The following is a 20,445-nucleotide window of genomic DNA, read 5'->3' on the forward strand; positions in this document are numbered from 1 at the left end:
TTACTGACTTGGAAATGCCATGGAGCTGTACTTCGTACAACAGGGTTGCTATGAGTCCGAATCTATGTCAACGGGTTTTTCTGTTTAGCTATAATCAGTCTAATAAATACTAACAGCACATGAAAATAATACAAAGTTGTGGTGAATAATACAATGTCTTAAGGTCCACCTATGTGGCAGCAGGAACTTTAAAGAAAAATGTTAATGATTTTTTTCCAGCATTAAATAGTCAACACTGCTTATAGTCATTTTCCTTTTCTTCCTAACATGACATTATCATTAATAAATTTATACCAATCTTTCTTTCATATTTTCTTTTATGTTAATATTTGTTATATTTTCTTTTATATTATTTTTAGAGTTTTTCAGATAGCAACTGAGTGGATGGAAACACCTTCATGTTCTTGTTTATGTCTGTTATGGGAGGGTCTGGAGAAAAAGGCTGTTTGACTAGAAAAGAAAGAAAGACAGAAACAAAAATGCAGGGTATAAAACAGAATAGAAGCTTGAGAATATAAAAGTTCTCTCCTATTCAGGTTCAGTCCTAGGGAAAACTGCAAAGTAAGTCAAGCTTGTATTCAGTGCCCTAATCCTCTCAGTTAATCGTCTTCTCCCCAAATCCTAACTATGTGGTTCCCCATCCTCTTTCCAGTAGGAAGTAGCCTCGACTTTCATTCTTTATCCACTAGCTCCTTCACAGTTAAGTGTAAACTGTGGAATGCTTATGCTATTGCCTTCCCAGACATACTTAGAAATATGGTGAAACTGCAATCATTATTGGAGTCTCTGGGTGGCACAGGTGTTTAATGGGTTGGCCAATTACCAAAAGGTTGTCCATTCAAATTCATCTAGAACCATTGCAGAAAATAAGGTTTGGGATTACTTTTGAAAGGTCCCAGTCATTGAAAACTCTATGGAGTGCAGTTCTACTCCAACACACCAAAAAGGGCTCTGTGAATCAGAATGTACTCAGCAATCAGTTTGGTTTTGCTGTTTTGTTTTGTTTGTGGTGTTTATTTTGGTGAAATTAGTTTATTTATCTATTTGTTTTTCAGAGGGCAGTGAACTAGGTAGGGAAACTGCAAGAACTGGGGCATAAAACCTTCACCAAATTCTGAAAGCATCTAACTATTGCTTCACTTCCTTAAACAAGAATAACCCTGCTTTGACTATGGAAGCCTACAAGGAAAATTCTGACTTAAAAAAAAATGTATATATAATTCCTGTCATTCTTTAGAATGTCCTCTGAGATGTAAGGGAACTCATAGGAATGTAATTTAGCTTTAAAACTGGAATTCACTAGTGCAATCCTAGGTTGTTTCATATTTCTATTATTCTCAGCGTTCCATTGATTTCCTTTTTATTAGACCTTAATCGGGAATTCCATTATATAATGTTTTGAACCCAGAAAGCAATTTTTAATAAGTCAGATCTTTTACTAGTAGAGAAAAGACAGGGAGCTATAGAATTGAAAATTAAACAAAATTACAAGGCAATTTAAAAACATGGGAAATAATGTGAATGAAGCAACTCCCCCCGAGGAGTCCTCGTGTGGCATTGTGGGATACTGCACTGTACCACAGGTTGTTTTGAATGACAAGGTCGGTGATTCAAACTCACCAGCAGCTCTTCGGAAACCCTGTGAGTCAGAACTCACTCAAAGGCACTTAACAACAACAACAATAGGCTTAGGCTTCCAAAATTTTGTTTTAGTCAAATACTAAGCTATTAGGAGACTGATTATCAATGAAAATTTTAGAATTAACAATTGCTTATCAGTGAGGTGTGCAGAGAAAAATGTCAGCATTCATGTAGACTGCATATTTATCATTCCAGAATCAATAGTGACTGCTGAATCTTAGGGAATGCTGATCAAATCTTTTTTTTTTTTAATTATTTTTTATTTTTAAGATAAAAGGGTATCACTGAAAATCAAAATAATTTTCTAGTGGATTGAAATGAAAAGAAAGTACTTTCTTTTTTTTAATGTAAATAATTTTCTGAGGAATAGAAAGTAATGCACACCCACATGTTGTAAAAGGTTAACATACTTGATGGCTATTTAAAAGGTCAGGAGAAAGATGATATTTTCTGCTCCTTCAAAAACTGACAATCTTGGAAACCCTATACAGAGTTGTTATGAGTCAGAACTTACTGACACTTAACAACAACAGGCCAAAATTTGGTGGTTTGAGTCTACCCAGAGGGGTTCAAAAGAAAGGGCTGGGTGTCTACTTTAGGAAAAAATCACACGCTGTAAATCCTACCACGAGCTCAACTCTGAAACACATGGGGTCATGATGAGTTGGAATGAACTGAACAACAACGGTTAAAAAGTCTATTCGCTTTATAATAATTCTGGAAGAATATTATTCTAGATCAAACTGCATGTGTACCTTTCTTACAGAAATAACATTACATATATTTCTATTAGCATGTTGTGATCATCCTTTCTCCAAAATATAAAATAAGTAAAATTTATCAGATGAAATTCTGGCTGTTTTGTTTTGTTTGTTTGTTTGTTTTTGTCCGTTTCTGATACACAGTAATCTCTTAGATTAAAAACTCCTTTTTTAAGAAATATGTTAACATTCAAACTTTAAAAAACAACAACTGTTAGATTGTGTTACCTGTCTGCCTATCAAAATGTTTGATGAAGAATGAAAGAATGATGGAAAAAAATCTAACTGACTAACATAGAAGCTCAGCACAAAGTTCAATTGAAAAAAAGAAACAAAGTACCTTAGTTGATTTTATTTCATACTGATATAAACTGACATAGTAGTTTATCTCTTCCTAGTAGTTGTTAAGTGCCCTCAAGTCAGTTCCATCCCACAGTGACCCTGAGGTGTGGCTGGTAAGTTTTGACCACCAAAGGTTAGGTTCAAACAAAGACTACTGATCCTACAGCTCCACACGGGCTTATTAAAATCCTTAAAGCTGTTACCAAATACAATCTTCAGCAGCAGTCAAGTACATCACACCTTCACTTAGCTACAGAATTCTTTAAAACAAAATTTGCTGAAATAATGGAAATATACACAATGCTATGTGTTTGGGACAAATAAACTAACAAAAATATACAAACATTATGAACAGAGCAAATTGGAAAAATTAACTGGCAAAAAAAAAAGAAGATGGAAAAAATAGGAAATATGAGCTAATTAAATTAAATCTTAAAAATCATTAGTTTGTTTCCAAAAGAAAGCCAATGTTACCACAGAAAGCTATATTAAAACTGTAAAGATTACTTTGGGAATTTATTTCTATTTCTAATTTTAGAAAATAGTTCATATAGAAATGGTGGTGGCAGTGGTGTGCCATGGAGTTAGTTCTGACTCATGGACACAGTGTTTTAGAATAAGCTAATTTACATAGGAAAAAAAATTTCAACTAATAACAAAATTAAAAATATATGCTACTAATTGTATTTTAAGACAATCTGTAAAAGACATTGTTATAAAAAACAAACAAAACAAAATTAGTAGACAGTTTTTTTGTTGTTTGTTATAAATTTAGTTCTTAGTTTCTTTTTCCTAAGAGGTATTTAGTTTTATCTTTAGGAGCTTTTTAAATATATTAAAATTGAGTATTTATTTTTGAAATTATTAAGGTAATAGAAGAATTGAATAGTTTGAAATTATCAAGATAATCGTTTGATAACAGTTTGTCATCATCTTTCACCTGTAAAGAGAGAAACACTAATTCTTTACAGGAGGATTAGTCAAAAAGTACTACTGCTAGGGTTCCAGTTTATATGTACACTAGTTTGTTAAATAAAACATATTTAAGTATGTCTACAATTAGCAGTAGCTGCAGATAAGTTCTCTCAGTAATATACTTGTCTTAGTCTCAATAGGTGCCTTTAAGAAAAGAAAAAAAGGTCCAATCAAGTCAGTGACTTCCAAGGGGCCAGTTAAATTCAAGGCCAAGGGTAAGCTCAGAAGGTTATGGTGACTTGTTTTTGCAGAGGCTAAAATGGTAATATAGATTTTTTTCAAAGGACACAGGATGATCACAGGATGTTATTAAGAAGATGTTTTAAACAAATTGAAAATTGCATTGCTGAGAAAATGGCCAGGCAAATTGTGGCGAAGAATTTCTTTTTCCATCAAGACCACGCACCTGCTCATTCTTTGATGAAGCAAGGACTCTCCTCCAAAAATGAAGCTTGGAAACCTTATTCCATATGCTCTACAGCCTAGACCCTTCCATTCAGACTTGGTTTTGATCCCCAAACTCAAAGAACATTTCAAAGGAACACAAATTGAGTCCCTGGAGATGGCCAAAACTGAGGTAGAGATAGAAGAGCACAGCGCTCTTCAGGAAAAGGTTGTTGTTGTTGTTAAGTAACATAGAGTCGGTTCCGACTCATAGCGACCCTGTACAGGGTTTCCAAGGCTGTAAATCTTTACGGGAGCAGAAAGCCTCACCTTTCTCCCATGGAACAGCTGGTAGTTTCAAACTGCAGACCTTAATTAGCAGTCTGATTCAAAACCACTAAGCTACCAGAGTTCCTTTCAGGGAAGGGTTAGAGAGATGGAAACACCACTTTCAGAAGTGCATAGGCCTAGATGGAGGCTAGGTTGAGAAACAAAACCTTCACATTTTGTTTAATAGAGGTTTCTATGATTTTTTAGCAACACTTTTGGATTTACCTTCATATATTTGTCAAATGAATTAATTGTGGCATTACCTCTCATGATGCTTTTAAAAAGGATTAACAGACTAAATTGAACAAGACAATGGGTGATTGCTTCTTCAACATTTAAAAGTTAGGTCTGAATAAACTGATCATTAATCTGAATAGTATAAAGGATTGGTTGAGTGAATGAGATCACATGTTCTCATCCTAATACTGGCATATAATAAGGAAGCTATTTATCTTCTAAATGGAAGGGTAAAAATACTTACCTTTTTATGAATGCTATGAGAATTTAATAGGAAACTAAACTTTAAATACTAAAGAAAGCATGAATAGAAGTTCACTCAATACATCTGAGCTATTTTGATGCTTCCCCCTTTAGTTCACATAGATTAAGTACAGATTGCATCTATTCTAGAATGTTTATTTAAGGAGTGCTGGTGACATAGTGGTTGATAACAGCAAGGTCAGCAATTCAAATTCACCAGTCACTTAGCAGGAAAAAGACTACAGTATTTGTAAAGATTTGTTGTTATTTGACTAACAGTGACCCTTTGTAGGGCTTCCAAGGTGAGGCTGGTATCTTTGAACCACTGGCCTTACAGTTAGCAGTCCAGTGCTCATCCTACAGGGACACACCAGGACTCAGCATAAAAATGTATTGTTGTTGTTAAGTGCTGTTAAGTTAGTTCCGACCCATAGCGACCCTGTATAGGGTTTTCAAGGAGCTACTTGTGAGCTTGAAGTGCCGACCTTCTGGTTCAAACAACTGTGTAGTCTGGCACATTAACCTCCAATGCCACACCAGGCCTTGGAAACCCTATACAGAGCTGCTATGAGTGGGAACAGACTTGGTAACACACCATCACCACCACCAGAGTGTTTACATTATATGGGCACAGGAATGGATTAAAATGGTTATTTTAGCATATTTTTCTGTTTGGAGACAAAGTTGTGTTGAAAAGACAGAGTTTTGTGCAAATCTGTCTCCTGTACAAGCAGCTAATAAACGTCCCATAAAAAAAAAAAAAAAAAAAAAACGGTTTTCAAGTTAAATAAGAAAATGTTTTTTGAATGCTAGTATAATTCAGAGTAAGTAGTCAGAACTTTCTACAGGAGTCTTGGTGTGGCACTGTGGATCAATGTGCTGGACTGTGAGATACTTTTGAACCACAAGCTTGGTGCGTCAAGCTCTCTAGCCACTCCTCGGAAACCCTGTACAGGGTGGCTATGAGTCAGAACTAACTTGCTGGTACTTAACAAATGTAAGAACTCAATAAATACTGGTTTCCTTCCTCTGAATCTAGATAGGTATATATATGGAAAGAGATAATAAGTAGATTAGATAGATAGATATTTGAGACAGATGAGAAACAGACATACACAGAAAGCGGTCTCACGTGGCTTCATGAAGGCAAGCTTCAAGACAAATTTATTTTTTACATCCCTATAGAATCAAATGTTTCCTTGCATTGTAAAAGCACATAATATATGTTAATTAAATGTATGAATGAATGGATCATCAATCAATTCACTAATCAATGGAATTATAATTCGGCTAATTAGGATAAGTACTGGGCTGCTAACTCTAAAGTTAGTGATTCAAATCCACCAGCAGCTCCTCAGAAACCCTATACAGGGTCACTATGAGTTGGAACTGATTCAATGGCACTTAACAACAACAATCTTTAAAGGTGTTATTTTAAAATGAATGTTAGTTTCTCCTACATAATTCATAGTTTACCTAGGTGTGACTATCCATATTCATAAGGTTGTTGTTAAGTGGCTGGTGAGTTTGAACTGTTGATCTCGTGGCTAGAAGTCCAGTGCTTAACCTATAGTACCATAATAATCTCCCCATATTCATTAGTGGAGAAATATGGAAACCACTTGTTTATAAGATATTTTTTCATTGACATTTTGCTCTTGAACAAGATAAGCAATTAAAGGGATACTGTGGACATCAGGGTTCATACTTTTTAAGGATTTTTGTTTATTTTTGAGTAATAAAGTTCTCTACAAAGATCTTAAATGTAAGGTTTTTTGTTTATTTTTGAGTAATAAAGTTCTCTACAAAGATCTTAAATGTAAGTTTTGTTTATTTTTGAGTAATAAAGTTCTCTACAAAGATCTTAAATGCAAACTCTTTATACCACCTTACAAAGAGAATTCAATAAATGATTCGTTGATCTTTGTATGTATCATCTATACAAATTGGTCGGTTTCATCATGTATCTTCACATATTAAGATCTAATAACCTATTATTTTAAATGTGTCTGAAATATTCATATATCACATTGTCATAACCCACCAAGAACCTTTTCAAATTATATTTAAATTGCTTCTATTAAAAATAATTTAAAAAACAGTATTGCATTGTTACAAATAAGGTAACAATAGGTTAAACCTATTGTAAAAGGTCAGAAAAATAACTTCCTGGCATTTATTACTAAGGAAATGAGGATGTTTTTGAGATAATCCTTAAAATATATACAATATAATTATACATTAAGTTCAGAAATATAATAATGCATGTATATATTTCTGTAGTGAACACACATGAATGTCAGTCAAAAGTATTGCTACAAAATCATAGAAACCTTTATCATACAAAAATATCAAAATGTGAAGGTATTACTTATTGACATTTCCTCCATCTAAGTCGATACACTTCTGGAGGTGGTAGTCCTAGCTCTAAGCCTTCCCTGGATATTTCTGCACTCTTCTATTTATACTACTTCAAAATGGCAGTTTGAGCATCTTTGAGAAGCTCAAATTATGCTCTTTTAAAATAATTTTTAAGTTTGGGGAGCAAAAAGAAGTCTGAAGGGCTAAGATCAGAGCTGTAGAATAGATAAGGTAAGGCTTCAAATGAAATTCATATATATATAAGCCCTCTAGGGGTGTGTGTGTGTGAGATGGATATGTGCATGTATGCATTGAAATTTCAATAGCATTTTTGAATCTGTAAGTTTTATATCTGTTAATATATAGGAACACATGATTAACTGCTTTGTGTGAATTACCAGTTAATATAGGACTTAGAAACTAATCTCTCATTCAGAAGAAGCTGAAATAATAGATATAAAATGCATTTAAATAGTATTAATACTTCTGAAGACTATTCTATTAACATTTGCAATTCTGAAATCTGATTTATACAACAGTTCTTTTTAATTTTTACAGTAGAGAGGAAAAAAAGCCAATTCACACTCTTCAAGTCTTACACATAAAAAAATAACTTAATCTCTTTTGTTGAATTCTTTATAATTATTTGCTTTTTTTGAAATGATAGAAACATTATGATTGATAAAAAAGGCAAGTCAATCAAATGAATTGAAGATAAAATTTAGAAAAACAATTTACATATTTACTTAAAAGTATTTCAACATCAACTTTTTCTGGGAAAACAAGTTTATGTTTATTGGATACCAATGAAAATTATGTAATTTAAAAAGCAACCAAATCTTTACCTTGGTTTTTATTTGGCTTTCTTGAAAAACTATTGGAAAGCTCAAATCTAAACTAAAAATAGATGAGCACTGCTAAGAGCCAGAATATTCCAATCAGGTAATTCTTTCACCTACATGAGAAGCTAACTGATTTTAACACTATTAATTCCTATTTTAAAATGTGTACAGAAAACTGGTTAAGCAAAAATGGGAATAGTTAAGAAATGAGCAAAACGTTAAGAAATAATCAAGTGACTCTGTCAAGTTCTCATTTAATGAAGATTAAAGACTAGTAAACAGGACCTTTCTCTGTTGTGACTGAAACACTGAATAGGTCTTTTTCCACTGGAACAGTCTTGGGATTTGCTATTTCTATTGATATATTATCCATGGTCCATTCCACTTTGATAAACTACAACTTTAGTACTAATAGATTTATAATGACTGCTTAAGCTTTACACTTGGTAAACATTGGAAGACTTCACTCACCTTGTTCAAGTGGTTGGCTTTTAGCTGAAGTCGTTTTCATCTTGAGTGCCTCCCTAACGGACATGTCACAGCAGGAGCCTTTGTTAGTGTCTTGGTCACTGTCAGCCTGATCACTGTCCCCGTGCCCACTGTCTCTCAGGCTGGCTCTTTCTGGGTCCTTAAACGTGGAGCTACTGAAATACATATAAAGAAAGAAAAAGAAGAGAAAGTGTTGTCTCTACAAGTTTGAATCTGAAGTGTAGTCTCTTGCAAAGCAATTTTGACAGGAATGCAAATGGGGGAGCTGAGAAAGTTCTTTAATAGGCCTTACCTTTGAACAAACTGCTGTCTGCTGCCCATGTAATTGGGCTCTGCGGGAAAATTGTCTGTCTGTGAACGAGAAGGAAAAAAATACGTATAGTTGTACACTGGACAAATCTCCTGCAGAGCAACAAGATTTCCTAGTGGAAAAATGATTAATAATTCAAAATTCCCTTAATCTCAAGATTTGTACATTTTAATTAAATTGGAAATTGCTGACATGCAATTATGTACTCAGAACAATTAAATGAATCCGGTCCACAAATTACCTGTTAAAGTAAACAATGAACCTGTCATCGCTGGCATTCTCTGTTAGTACAGGGATGGATAACACTGTCTATGTCATTTCATTGCTTAGATATTAAGATCAAATGTTTGTGGGAAGAGTGGGAAAATGACCTAATTTCTCCATATTAAAAGTGTGAATTATTTAATAATTCTTATTTTTAAAAATTTAATTACATCATCTGTTGGGAGTCAATGTTTTTCTTGATGTAATATAATTTAAAGTCATAGGCTCCTCAGTGAAGAGATACAGGGCCTTGCCTCCAAATTTTGCCAGTAACAAATACAAGCATGGCACATATTGTTGAACGCATCTGTATAATACATTATCATCCACATCCCAACTATGGAAACAGTATCTAAACAATACAATGGAAATAGGTGTTTATTCTTGGTAATTAAAAGTAAAGCAAAAAATAAAATAAGTTAAAAAGAGTTACTTAAAACATTGAGAGTAAAGATATTGAGAAACCAGGCTTGTTTTTGTGGTTGTTTTTACTGCTTCCAAACTGATGTGGAGGTCTGCCAAAAAGAACTGAATTCTCCTTGTATGACAGAACAGAGTCTTTTGGAAGAAAGAGACTGGATCTTTCATAGATCTCCCTATACTGTACATTCATACACATTACTTCTTCTTGCAGCTGACTCAATGACAAAGCTTCTCCTGTTTTCTGCATCACTTCATATTACACCATTATGCTCTGAAGCAGCTATGGGTTTGTACAAGATCCTCTAGCATTCAAGTATCACTGATACAGGGAGCATCCAATTCATGAAGCAGAGGGCCCAAGGTAAGGTTTGATGTATATGCTTTTTATAAGGCTCATTTTAAAAAATAGGACTTTTAATGTAATATGTTTTGCTATTTGATTAAGACATTACCAAAAAAAATTAAAATAAAATAAAAACCAGGACAAGTAAAGAGTCATACTTTTAAGCATTGTGGGAGTTTCATTGTCCACTAAAAGCTTGGGGTAAGAAAAAAACCCTATACAAATGTATTAAACTGGAATGTGTTTCTAATACAAATGCTTTTTATCAATATACATGAAAAGATGAGGGCTGACAGGAAAGGTTTCTGGATTCATTTCTAACTCCTCATATCCCTTCACTAGAAATCAGCAAAATGGCATTGCTTATTTTCTTCAGGATGTTCTAGTTCCCAACTTCAGTGATGTACCTCAATCTTTTGGTCCAGAATAATAGATTATCAACTTTTAAAAATATGCTAATATTCTAGTAACAAAAACAGTGGTAACCAACACCAGGGAGTAAAATGTTCATAAAATAACTTCACTAATTAAAAAAACAGAGAGAGAGAATTAACTTAGAAATTTCACACCTTAATTTCCTAAGAAAATAGTTTGTCCTCTTCATTTAGTCAAAAACATGTATTCAATCCATTCCTGCTGTAAGTTCAATGGTAAGCATCAGTGTATTAATACAATTCAGGAAAACAGAAGGCTGTATAGCACAGAGATGTTGTTGTTGTTGTTGTTAAGTACCGTGGAGTCGGTTCCGACTCATAGCAACCCTACACAGGGTTTCCGAGGCTGCAAGTATTTACGGGAGCAGAAAGTCTCATCTTTCTCCCACAGAACAGCTGGTAGTTTCGAACTGCCGACCTTGAGGTTAGCAGCCCAATTCATAACCACTACATTACCATAGTGTAGCATAAAAGATAAAGAGAAACAAATGACAAAATATAATAGCTGTTATAGATGCCTTGGGTTCTTAATAGGTTTTATTAGATAGAGTTTCATAGGATGTAGATTGTTTTTATCTTAGGTATAGTGAGGAAGACTTGAAAAACTGTGCTTAAAATGACAGTGTCTAAAAATGTTGCACATGACTAAATTTCTAAGGAGTTTTAATAAAATGATACAGACAAAATTCATTTTCATGCTGACTTAACAGCTATTTTGGGGTGTGTGTGTTTGTGGTAACGTCTGATAAACATTAGGCAGTAGTATCAAAACTAAATACTGTATTGATGAAGATAGAAAACCAAGAGGAAGGAAGAAATGGAAGGATTTTAGAAGGGAAAATTAAGAAAAAGGAAACTTGTTGGGAGAGAGGAGGAAGAATAAAAGAAAAAAGAGGGAAAGAGAAAGAAAAATGTAGGGGAGAAGGAAGCACAGTTAAGAGGGAGCTGGAAAGAAAAGCAAGAAAAAAGAAGTTGTTTCATTCTTCTAGATCTTCACAAATTAAGATTTCAAAAGCTTGAAATTGAATCAGTAGATCAGCATCAGATATTTATTAATAATGTCTGCATTCATTCATTAAATTAAATAGGAATGTGAAAGATTTCATGTGTATATAATTACCATAATGAAATAGCCATTTGGCCTTTAACAAACATATTACTAATTTAATAGTTTAAAAAAAAAAAAAAAAAAAAAAAAAAAAAAAAAAAAGCTCACTGATTTTAATATAGAAGGTAACATTTTACTTATCTAGTCTCCAAGGGCGTCTGAAAACTCATTTAAAATAATCTGACTATAAAATACCAGTATTTGCATAGAAAGAATGAAAAATAGAGGGGGAAAAGTCATATGTATATATAACTTATGCTAGCAGTAGAAGGGCATGTAGATATTTTCCACTATAATGCTCTAAAAATTTATTTCTAGCTTGTACATTATAAATCTTAACTTTCAGGTCTTGGAAGAAACTAAAACTTGAGGTCAGATGATTGTAACCTCTTAGATCTCAGCAAAAATATTTCATTATGTTTATAATTCTTGAAAATTGTATCTTCTTTCATACAGGCTAGTCACTAGAAAATGTTCACCTCAAATTCATCCTAAATACTGTGACTTTTAATTGTTAACTTGAAAAGTGCGCTCCAAATACGTGAATTGTTACATTACAAAGTTCTTAAGTATACACTGCAAAAACTTTTATATGTGATTACCTTTCCCATCTAGTTAAAATTAGGAACAAAGAAATGAAAAAATTTTGAAAAATGATTGCTTATTCATAGAAAGTCTGAACTAATTTGAAATTCAATGGCCCCTTGTAGTTTTATTTATTGTTCTTAATTTGTTTCTTGAAGATAATAAAATGTTAGAATTTCTTTCCTTCCTTTTGTCTAGAAAACACAAACCAATAAACAAGCAAGCAAGCTTCTTTTAAGTGGATAAAGACAGCAGCATATGAATCGTTTCTTAGATTATGTGCCTTTATGCACCTTTATCATAGTCCTGGTGTGGCCTTGTGGGCTAATGCACTAGACAAGAAAGTCGTTTGAACTGCAAGGCCGGTGGTTCATGCTCATAGGAAACTGTGAGTCAAAGGGACTCAACGGCAATTAACAACAACAGACTGTGGAACCACAACGTTGGTGGTCCAAGCCTACCAGCTGTTCTGTGTAAGAAACATGAGGCTTTCTGCTCCCGCAAAGATTTAAAGGCTCTGAAGCACAGGATCACTATAAATCAGAACTTTTATGTCATGATGTAGTGCAGTATGATAAACACTGGACTGCTAACCTCAAGATCCATAGTTCAAACCCACCAGCGGCTTCCTGAAAACCCTATAAAGGTCACTAAGATGTGACCCTATACAGTGTTTCCGAGGAGCTGCTGGTGAGTTTGAAGAGTGGACTTTGCAGTTCAAGCCGGCCTTGCACTCCAGTGCTTTATCCCATAGCGCCTTACCAGGACTCCTCCAGAATCGACGGAATGACACTTAAAAATATTAGAACGTAAGCAGCCCTGGTAGCGTCGTGGATTACCAGCTGGGCTGTTAATCTCAGAGTAAGCATTTTAAATATCAGCCACTGAAAGATGAGGCTTTCTGCGCCTATAAAGATGCACAGCCTCAAAAACCATATACACACCTGCTGTGAGTCAGGAACTGAGTCTATGGCACACAACCATGACCACCACCACACTAGTCTGCATTTACAAATTTTTTAAATGATACATTTTTACACGATAGTTGACTCAAAAGTTCGATAAACTATTCCTAAAATAGGGCATTTCCTACTACATTCTCTGAAAGTTGTAGGAACTAGAACTCTGAAAATCAAAATGATTTACAAATTAATGCATAAACATATAGTGAAAATAGTTTTTTTGTTTTTTTTAGTGTTAAAATACTAAAATCAGGAATAGAATAGATATCAAATACTTGACAAAATTCAACATCTATTCATGAAGATTCTCAGTGCACTAAGAATATAAAAGGACGTATTCAATAGTATAAAAGATGTCTTTAAAAAAAAGTACAATTTACATGATACTTAATGGTGAAAGACTGAAAGCTTTTCCCCTAAGATCAGGAAGGTAAAGATGAAAGATATCCACACTTACCACTTCTATTCAATACTGAACTAGGAGTCTTAACAAGTTCAACAGGCAAGTAAGTAAAAGGCATGCAAACTGGAAAAGAAGAAAAACAACTTTTTCTATTAAGGGACAACATAAGTACTTACATATATCAAAGAACCAAAATAAACAATAAAACAACACCAATAAAAACATCTCCTAGAACTAATAAATGACTTTATAGGACTGCAGCATTCAGGGTCACTATGTAAAACTTAATCATGGTTCTATGTTCTAGCACTGAACTACTGAAAACTGAAATTTCAAAAGCAACAAAATTTATACTAGCTTCGCCAAATCAAAAATTAAAAAAATAAGCTTATGAAACAATGTAAAGAAGATCTAAATCAACAGAGAAATATAATGTGTTTAGGAATTTAAAAGCTCAACTTAATAAAGACGTCAATGTTCACTAAATGATCTAGAATTTGACAAAATTCCATTAAAGTTGCCACCAGAGTGTTTTGTAGAAGTAGACAAGGTGATTCTAAAATTTATATGGAGAGAAAAAAGAATGAGTATAGTCAGAAAAATGTGGAGGGAAAAAAAGTTGGAGTAATCACACTATCCTATTTCATGACACTGTAAAATATAGTAATCAAGAATGTAATATTTCCAAAGGAATGGACACAGATCAATGGAACAGTAACAACTATTTATATGTGAACCTCTCCATATATGGCCAACTGATCAACTGATTGTGACAAAGGTGCAACAGATAATCCAATAGAAGCAAACTCGACCGACACTTCACACTCGATACAAAAAAACCCAACAAACTCAAATCTCAATGTAAAACTACAAAATTTCAGAAGAAAACCTACAGAAATCTTTGTGATCTAAAGTAAGAAAGTCTTTAAAACATGACAGGAAAAGCACGATGGAAACGCAAAGAAAAGGGGCTTCATTAAACTAAAAACATCTTGCCTTTGAAAGATCCAATTAAGATAACTAAAATAAATACATAATCAAGTTACAGACTGAGAGAAAATATGTGTAATATTGGATGCAGAATATGTAGAAAAATTTTCAAAACTAACCAGTAAGAAAAGAAAACAAAAGCAACTTTAAAATGGGTTGAAAAGCTACTTCACTTAAATTTGTCTTTTAAAATTTTATCAAGCCAACTCAACTTCCTAAAGTCTATGTTGTTGTTAGGCACAACAGCCTAGTCACATATCATCCTCACAATTGTTATATTTGAGCCCATTGTTTTGGCCATTGTGTCAATCCATCTTACTGGGGTCTTACTGTTTTTCTAATCCTTCATTTTACCAAACACGATGTTGTTCTCCAATTGTCCCTCTTATAACATGCCCAAAGTATGAGATATTTATAAGACTTCTACCTTCTAAGGAGCATACTGGCTATACATATTCCAAGACAGATTTATTTGTTCTTTTGGCATTCCATGGGGCTTTTTATATTCTTCTCCAACACCATAATTCAAATACATTGATTCTTCTCTGGTGTTCCTTATTTATTATTGTCCAATTTTAATACGCATATGAAGTGATTGAAAATAATATCAATTGGGTCAGGTGCAAACTGAAAGCATTGCTCAATTCTTGTTGTTATGGTCATTTCTAATTTGAGGAGGCAGCTCTTCCCCAGTTGTATTTTGAGTGCCTTCCAACCTGAGGGGCTCGTCTTCCGATACTATATCTGACAATGTTCTGATGCTATTCATATGACTTTCATTGGCTAATCATTCAGAAGTAGAGTGCCTCTCCTTTTTACTACTATCGGTAACTGTGCTGGTATATAAAATACTGGTGGCATAGCTTCTAACATCACAGCAACATGCAAGTCACCACAGTATGACAAACTGACAGACGAGTGGGTTACAGAAAGAACACATTCACTTGGACAGACTACCAATTGATTCAAGATGTAAAGATCTATTTAACCACACCAGCAGAAGCAAGCAACAGCTTTGTACAACAGTCACCTTAAACATGAATTATTAACCTAAACTTTCATTTCTTTAAAATATTTTTTCCATGCAGCTCCCATTTACACAGCCATAAAATAAATACTTTAAATGAAGATTCCAGCCTATATTTATTGCAAAGGAGTAACTTCTCCTTTCAAGGAAAGAAATAAACATGGCTATATTGTGAAGAACTGTGATCCATCTTCGGAAGTGGTTGGTCTAAATTTAGAAAAAGCCTCTTAAAATTGGTTCCACACTTGGAAGTAATATATGTTGGTAGAGACTCAAAAGACATGTATTATAAAATGATTAGCATCTATCTAGTACCAAAGTGAATACAAAATATTATGAAAATACTTTTACAACTTTGTACATTTGAAATAATACTGTCCATAATTTGGGGTTGTATTTTATATGGGATAAACTATTTAAAGCTTCATAGTTGTGTACTAATTTCATTATGAAAGCATAGTGCCTCTGTAGGATAAGCTCTTAACTGAAAATCCAAAGGTCAGAGGTACGAGTCCGCCAGTCACTCTGCAGGAGGAAAATGATGCTTTCTGCTCCTGCGAAGATTTACAGCCTCTGAAAGCCTGTGCAGGTCTATGATTTGGAACCACCTTGACAACACTTAAGATTTTCATTGTGCTTTTTAAAATCCTAGAAGCAGCACTGGGATGATAATGAAGAATTCTCTGAGTAGTACAAAAAAGTCAAGCACTTGGCAACTAACCAACAGGCTAGACATTCAAATCTACCCAGAGGCACCTTGGGAAAAAATCCTGGTGTTCCACTTCCAAAAACTCAAGTCATTGAAAACCCTATGAGGCACATCTCTAATCCGACACGCATGTTGTTGCCATGAGTTAAATTTATTCCACAGCAACTAGTTTGGTTTATTTTCAGTAATGATCATGAAACAATGATAAATGGATAGAGGTATGATCATTTTAAAAATAATACTTAGATTTCTATAATATGAGTCACCTGTGTGATGAGAAAAATAAAGAGCCTTCTTGGTATTTTTATTAAATCCTATCATCTCACTCCCGACTCATAACAACCACATATAGGGTTTCCAAGAGGCGGCTGGTGAATTTGAATTACCAAACTTGTAGTTAGCATTGCTTATCTTACAGCGCTATGCCAAGAGTCCATTTTGAGTCTAATTGTGATGAATTTCTAAGAGAAAATATCAGAATATTACTTAGCAAATATTTTCCTACAAAAGCATGAGAGAAGAAAGAAGTAAGTACTCAGGAACTAGACTCTATGGTTATTTTGTCACCATGAGACATATTATTTCAGAAAATACTGCTAGAATTCACTTTGCCAGTTAGTGCAGTCACTCTGATAATTATATTCTGTATATAAAAAATTACCTTGATGATAATTTATCAGCATTATCTCATATCTTGGTGTGGTGCTGTAAGATAAGCACTGGACTGCTAGGTCAGTTTGAACCTCAAGGTTGATCTGAACCTCAAAGCTATTATTTCAAACACAACAGCTGTTCCTCAGCAACCCTATAAAGGGTCCCTAGAAGTCAAAATTGGAGTTCCGGTGTAGAATTGCAGGATAAAACACTGGACCACAACGTCATTTTGAACAGCAACGTCTGTGCTTCAAATCTACCAGTCTCTCCTCGGATACCCAGTACAGAATAACCATGAGTCAGAACAGACACAACGGCACTTAACAACAGCAACAAATCTTGTATTACCCATTACTGATTCCGAATTTTTTTCCTATGGCGGGAACAAACAAATCTACTAAACTTCCAGAATGATTGGTGCAGGAACACAAGAAGTAGAAGGCTAATATTCTGGAGATCATGTGGTCTTCTCTGTTTCTTTACCAAAAAAAAAACACACAAAAAACAAAGACTTTGAGACAGATAACAATATTCAGCCTAATGGTTACATCCTTTTAATGCACAAATATTAATTTTGTCCAAACCATAGAACCCAACGCCATGGAGGTGATTGTGTCACATAGTGACACTGTATAGGGTTTCAGAGGTTGTCAACCCTTATGGGAGCAGAAAGCCTCCTCTTTCTAAGGCATGGACCATGAGTTTTAAGTGCTAACCCTGAGTGATTATCCTACAAGGGCTGCTTAAAAGTACAGTAATATTCAGTACTCAACAATACAAAATGCATAATACCTGAGATCAAATCACTAATTACAGGTCATGCAATGAATCAGGAAGATATAACCAATAACCAGGAGAAAAGCCAATCAATAGAACCAGGAGTAAGAGAGATGATGAAGTTGGCAAAGTGTTTTAAATATTTATTAGAAATGTTATGAATCAGCTCAGAAAGGTGTTAAGAATGAGTGACTTTAGATTTTTATATCCTAGGTGCCTCCATTGCCTTATTCAAATCCTAGCCCTGGAGAAGAGAAATGGAGATATTAATGTGATCCAAATTTTTGTTGTTGTTAATGCCGTCAAGTCGGCACCGATGCACAACAACTTGATGCACAGCAGAATGAAACTCTGCCTGATCCTGGGCCAACCTCACTACTATTGCCATGCTTGAGTCCATCGATGCTGCCACTTGGACAATCCATCTCGTTGTGGGGTCTTCCTCTCTTTCTCTGACCCTCCACCTTAGCAAACATGATATCCTTCTCCAGCGACTGGTCCCTCCTGACAATATGCCTTAAGTATGAAAGACCACATTTGGTCATCTTGACCTCCAAAGAGCACTCTGGCTGCACTTCTTCCAAAATGAATCTATTGGTTCCTTTAGCAGCCCATGGTACTTTCAATATTCTCCTCCAAAAGCATAACTCTAAAGCATCAATTCTTCCAGAATTGATAACCCAAATAGAATATCTAAAAATGAAAACCACAATATTTGCAATAAAATTATAATGGAAGGAAATGACAGCAATTAGAAAATGACACCACTCATCTGTCAGTTTGTTGGACAGTGGTGGCTTTTGTGTTGCTGTGATTCTGGAATCTATGCAACGGGTATTTTAAATACCAGTAGGATCACCATCATGGATCATTTTCAGTGGAGATTCTAGACGAAGACAGACCAGGAAAAAGGAGAGAAGGACTAGTTCCGAATATGTAGTCTCTGAAAACCTTATGGATAACAGTGGAACACTATTAGCACCAAATTACTGAATATTGAAACATGATGAAGAAACCAGAATATTGTCATATATAGTACCAGAAGATGAGCTCCTCAGTTTGGAAGGCACCCAAAATGTGACTGAGTAAAAGCTGTCTCCTCAGAGTAGAATTGACTGTGATTATGTGAAAGAAGTAAAGCCTTTGGGACTTTCATTTGCTGATGGGACACAACTCAAAGTGAAGACAAACAGCTGTAAACATCCATTAATAATCAGAACATGAAATACACAAAGTATGAATCACGGAAAATTGGAAATTGTCAAAAGAGAAATGGAACACATAAACTTTGATATCATAGGTATAAGTGAGCTGAAATGGACTGGTATTGGCCATTTTGAATCAGACAATCACATGGCTTAATATGCACGTGAGTAGTTTTACTAAAGCTAATCCAAAAATGGCAGCAATCATACATTGACAGAGAACTTCCAGAGGTTCAAGCTGGATTCAGAAGAGGACCTGGAATGAGGGATTTCATTGCTAATGTCAGATGACTTGGCTGAAGTCATAAGATACCAGAAGGATGTTTACCTGTGCATTATTGACTATGCAAAACCTTTCAATTGTGTGGATCATGAAAAGCTATGAACAATATTATGAAATATGAGTACTCTAGAACACTTAATTGTGCTCATGAGGAACCTGTACACACACCAAGTGGCAGTTGTTTGAACAGAACAAAGAACATCAAATGGTTTAAAATTAGGAAAGGTGTGCACCAGGATTGTATTCTTTCACCATAGTTACTCAATCTGTATGATAAGTAAATAATCCAAGAAGCGGGAATATATGAAGAAAATGTTGCATGAGGATTGGAGGAAGACTCATTAACAACCTACAATATATAAATGTTACAAATTTGCTTGCTGAAAGTAAAGAGTACTTAAAATACTTACTGATGAAGATCAAAGACCGTAGCCTTCAGTATGGATTACACCTCAATGTAAAGAAAACAAAAATCCGCACCACTGGACCAATAAACAACATCCATATAAATGGAGTAGAGATTGAATTTGTCAAAGACTTCATTTTGCTCTGATCATCAACACTCATGAAAGCAGCAGTCAAGAAATCAAAAGATATATTTATTGCATTAGACAAATCTGCTGCATAAGACCTCTTTTAAACCATTGAAGAACAAAGATGTCAGCTTGAGGACCAAGGTGTGCATGGTATTTTCAAAAACCTCATATGCATATGAAAGTTGGCCAGTGAATAAGGAAGACTGCAGAAGAATTAATGCATTTGAGTTACCGTGTTGAAGGAGAATATTGAAAGTATCAGGGACTCCCAAAAGAACAAACAGATCTGTGTTGGAAGAAATATAGCCAGACTTTGTCCTTATTCTTCAGAGATATTTTCAGGAGGGACCAGTCACTGGAGAGGGATATCATATTTGGTAAATTGGAGTATCGGAGAAAAATAGGAATACCCCCAACGAGATTGACTGGTACAGTGGTGGAAGTGATAGGCTCAAGCTTTGCGATGAATGTGAGGTTAGCTCAGGACTGATCACTGTTTCATTCTGTTGTACATAGGGTCGAGGGTCGCTGTGAGTCAGTACTGACCCCATGGCAGCTAACAACGATACTGACAATCAAAAGATTCAGTTCTTACCATATAATATTAATTTTTTTATCTATATAAACATTACATTTTGTGTCAACACTGTGTTTACATATTTTTAAGATACTAGAGGAGTTTTGGTGTGGCTAACAACAAGATTGATGGTTCAAACCCACAAGTCACTCCTTGGAAGCCCTATAATGGAGTACAGGAAGTAGAATGCCATAAATGGTTGATATTCTTGAGATCATCTGGTCTTCTCTGTTTCATTACCAAGAAGCGG

The 20,445-nt window shown here is 34.6% G+C and overlaps 1 protein-coding gene across 1 annotated transcript in view; it reads right to left on the bottom strand.

Moving 5' to 3' along the window:
* PCDH17 (protocadherin 17) overlaps positions 1–20,445 on the bottom strand; it is a 140,854-nt gene that overhangs the window by 84,967 nt on the left and 35,442 nt on the right. Inside the window, exons 2-3 of the mRNA XM_006837597.1 lie at positions 8,898–8,956; positions 8,588–8,760 (exon numbers count right to left, since the gene is read on the bottom strand). Of these exons, the coding sequence (XP_006837660.1) occupies positions 8,588–8,760; positions 8,898–8,956 (232 nt within the window). The remainder of the gene's footprint in view (positions 1–8,587; positions 8,761–8,897; positions 8,957–20,445) is intronic.

This window comes from Chrysochloris asiatica, unplaced genomic scaffold, assembly GCF_000296735.1.
Source record: "Chrysochloris asiatica unplaced genomic scaffold, ChrAsi1.0 scaffold00022, whole genome shotgun sequence".
In the NCBI taxonomy this organism is placed as follows: domain Eukaryota; kingdom Metazoa; phylum Chordata; class Mammalia; order Afrosoricida; family Chrysochloridae; genus Chrysochloris; species Chrysochloris asiatica.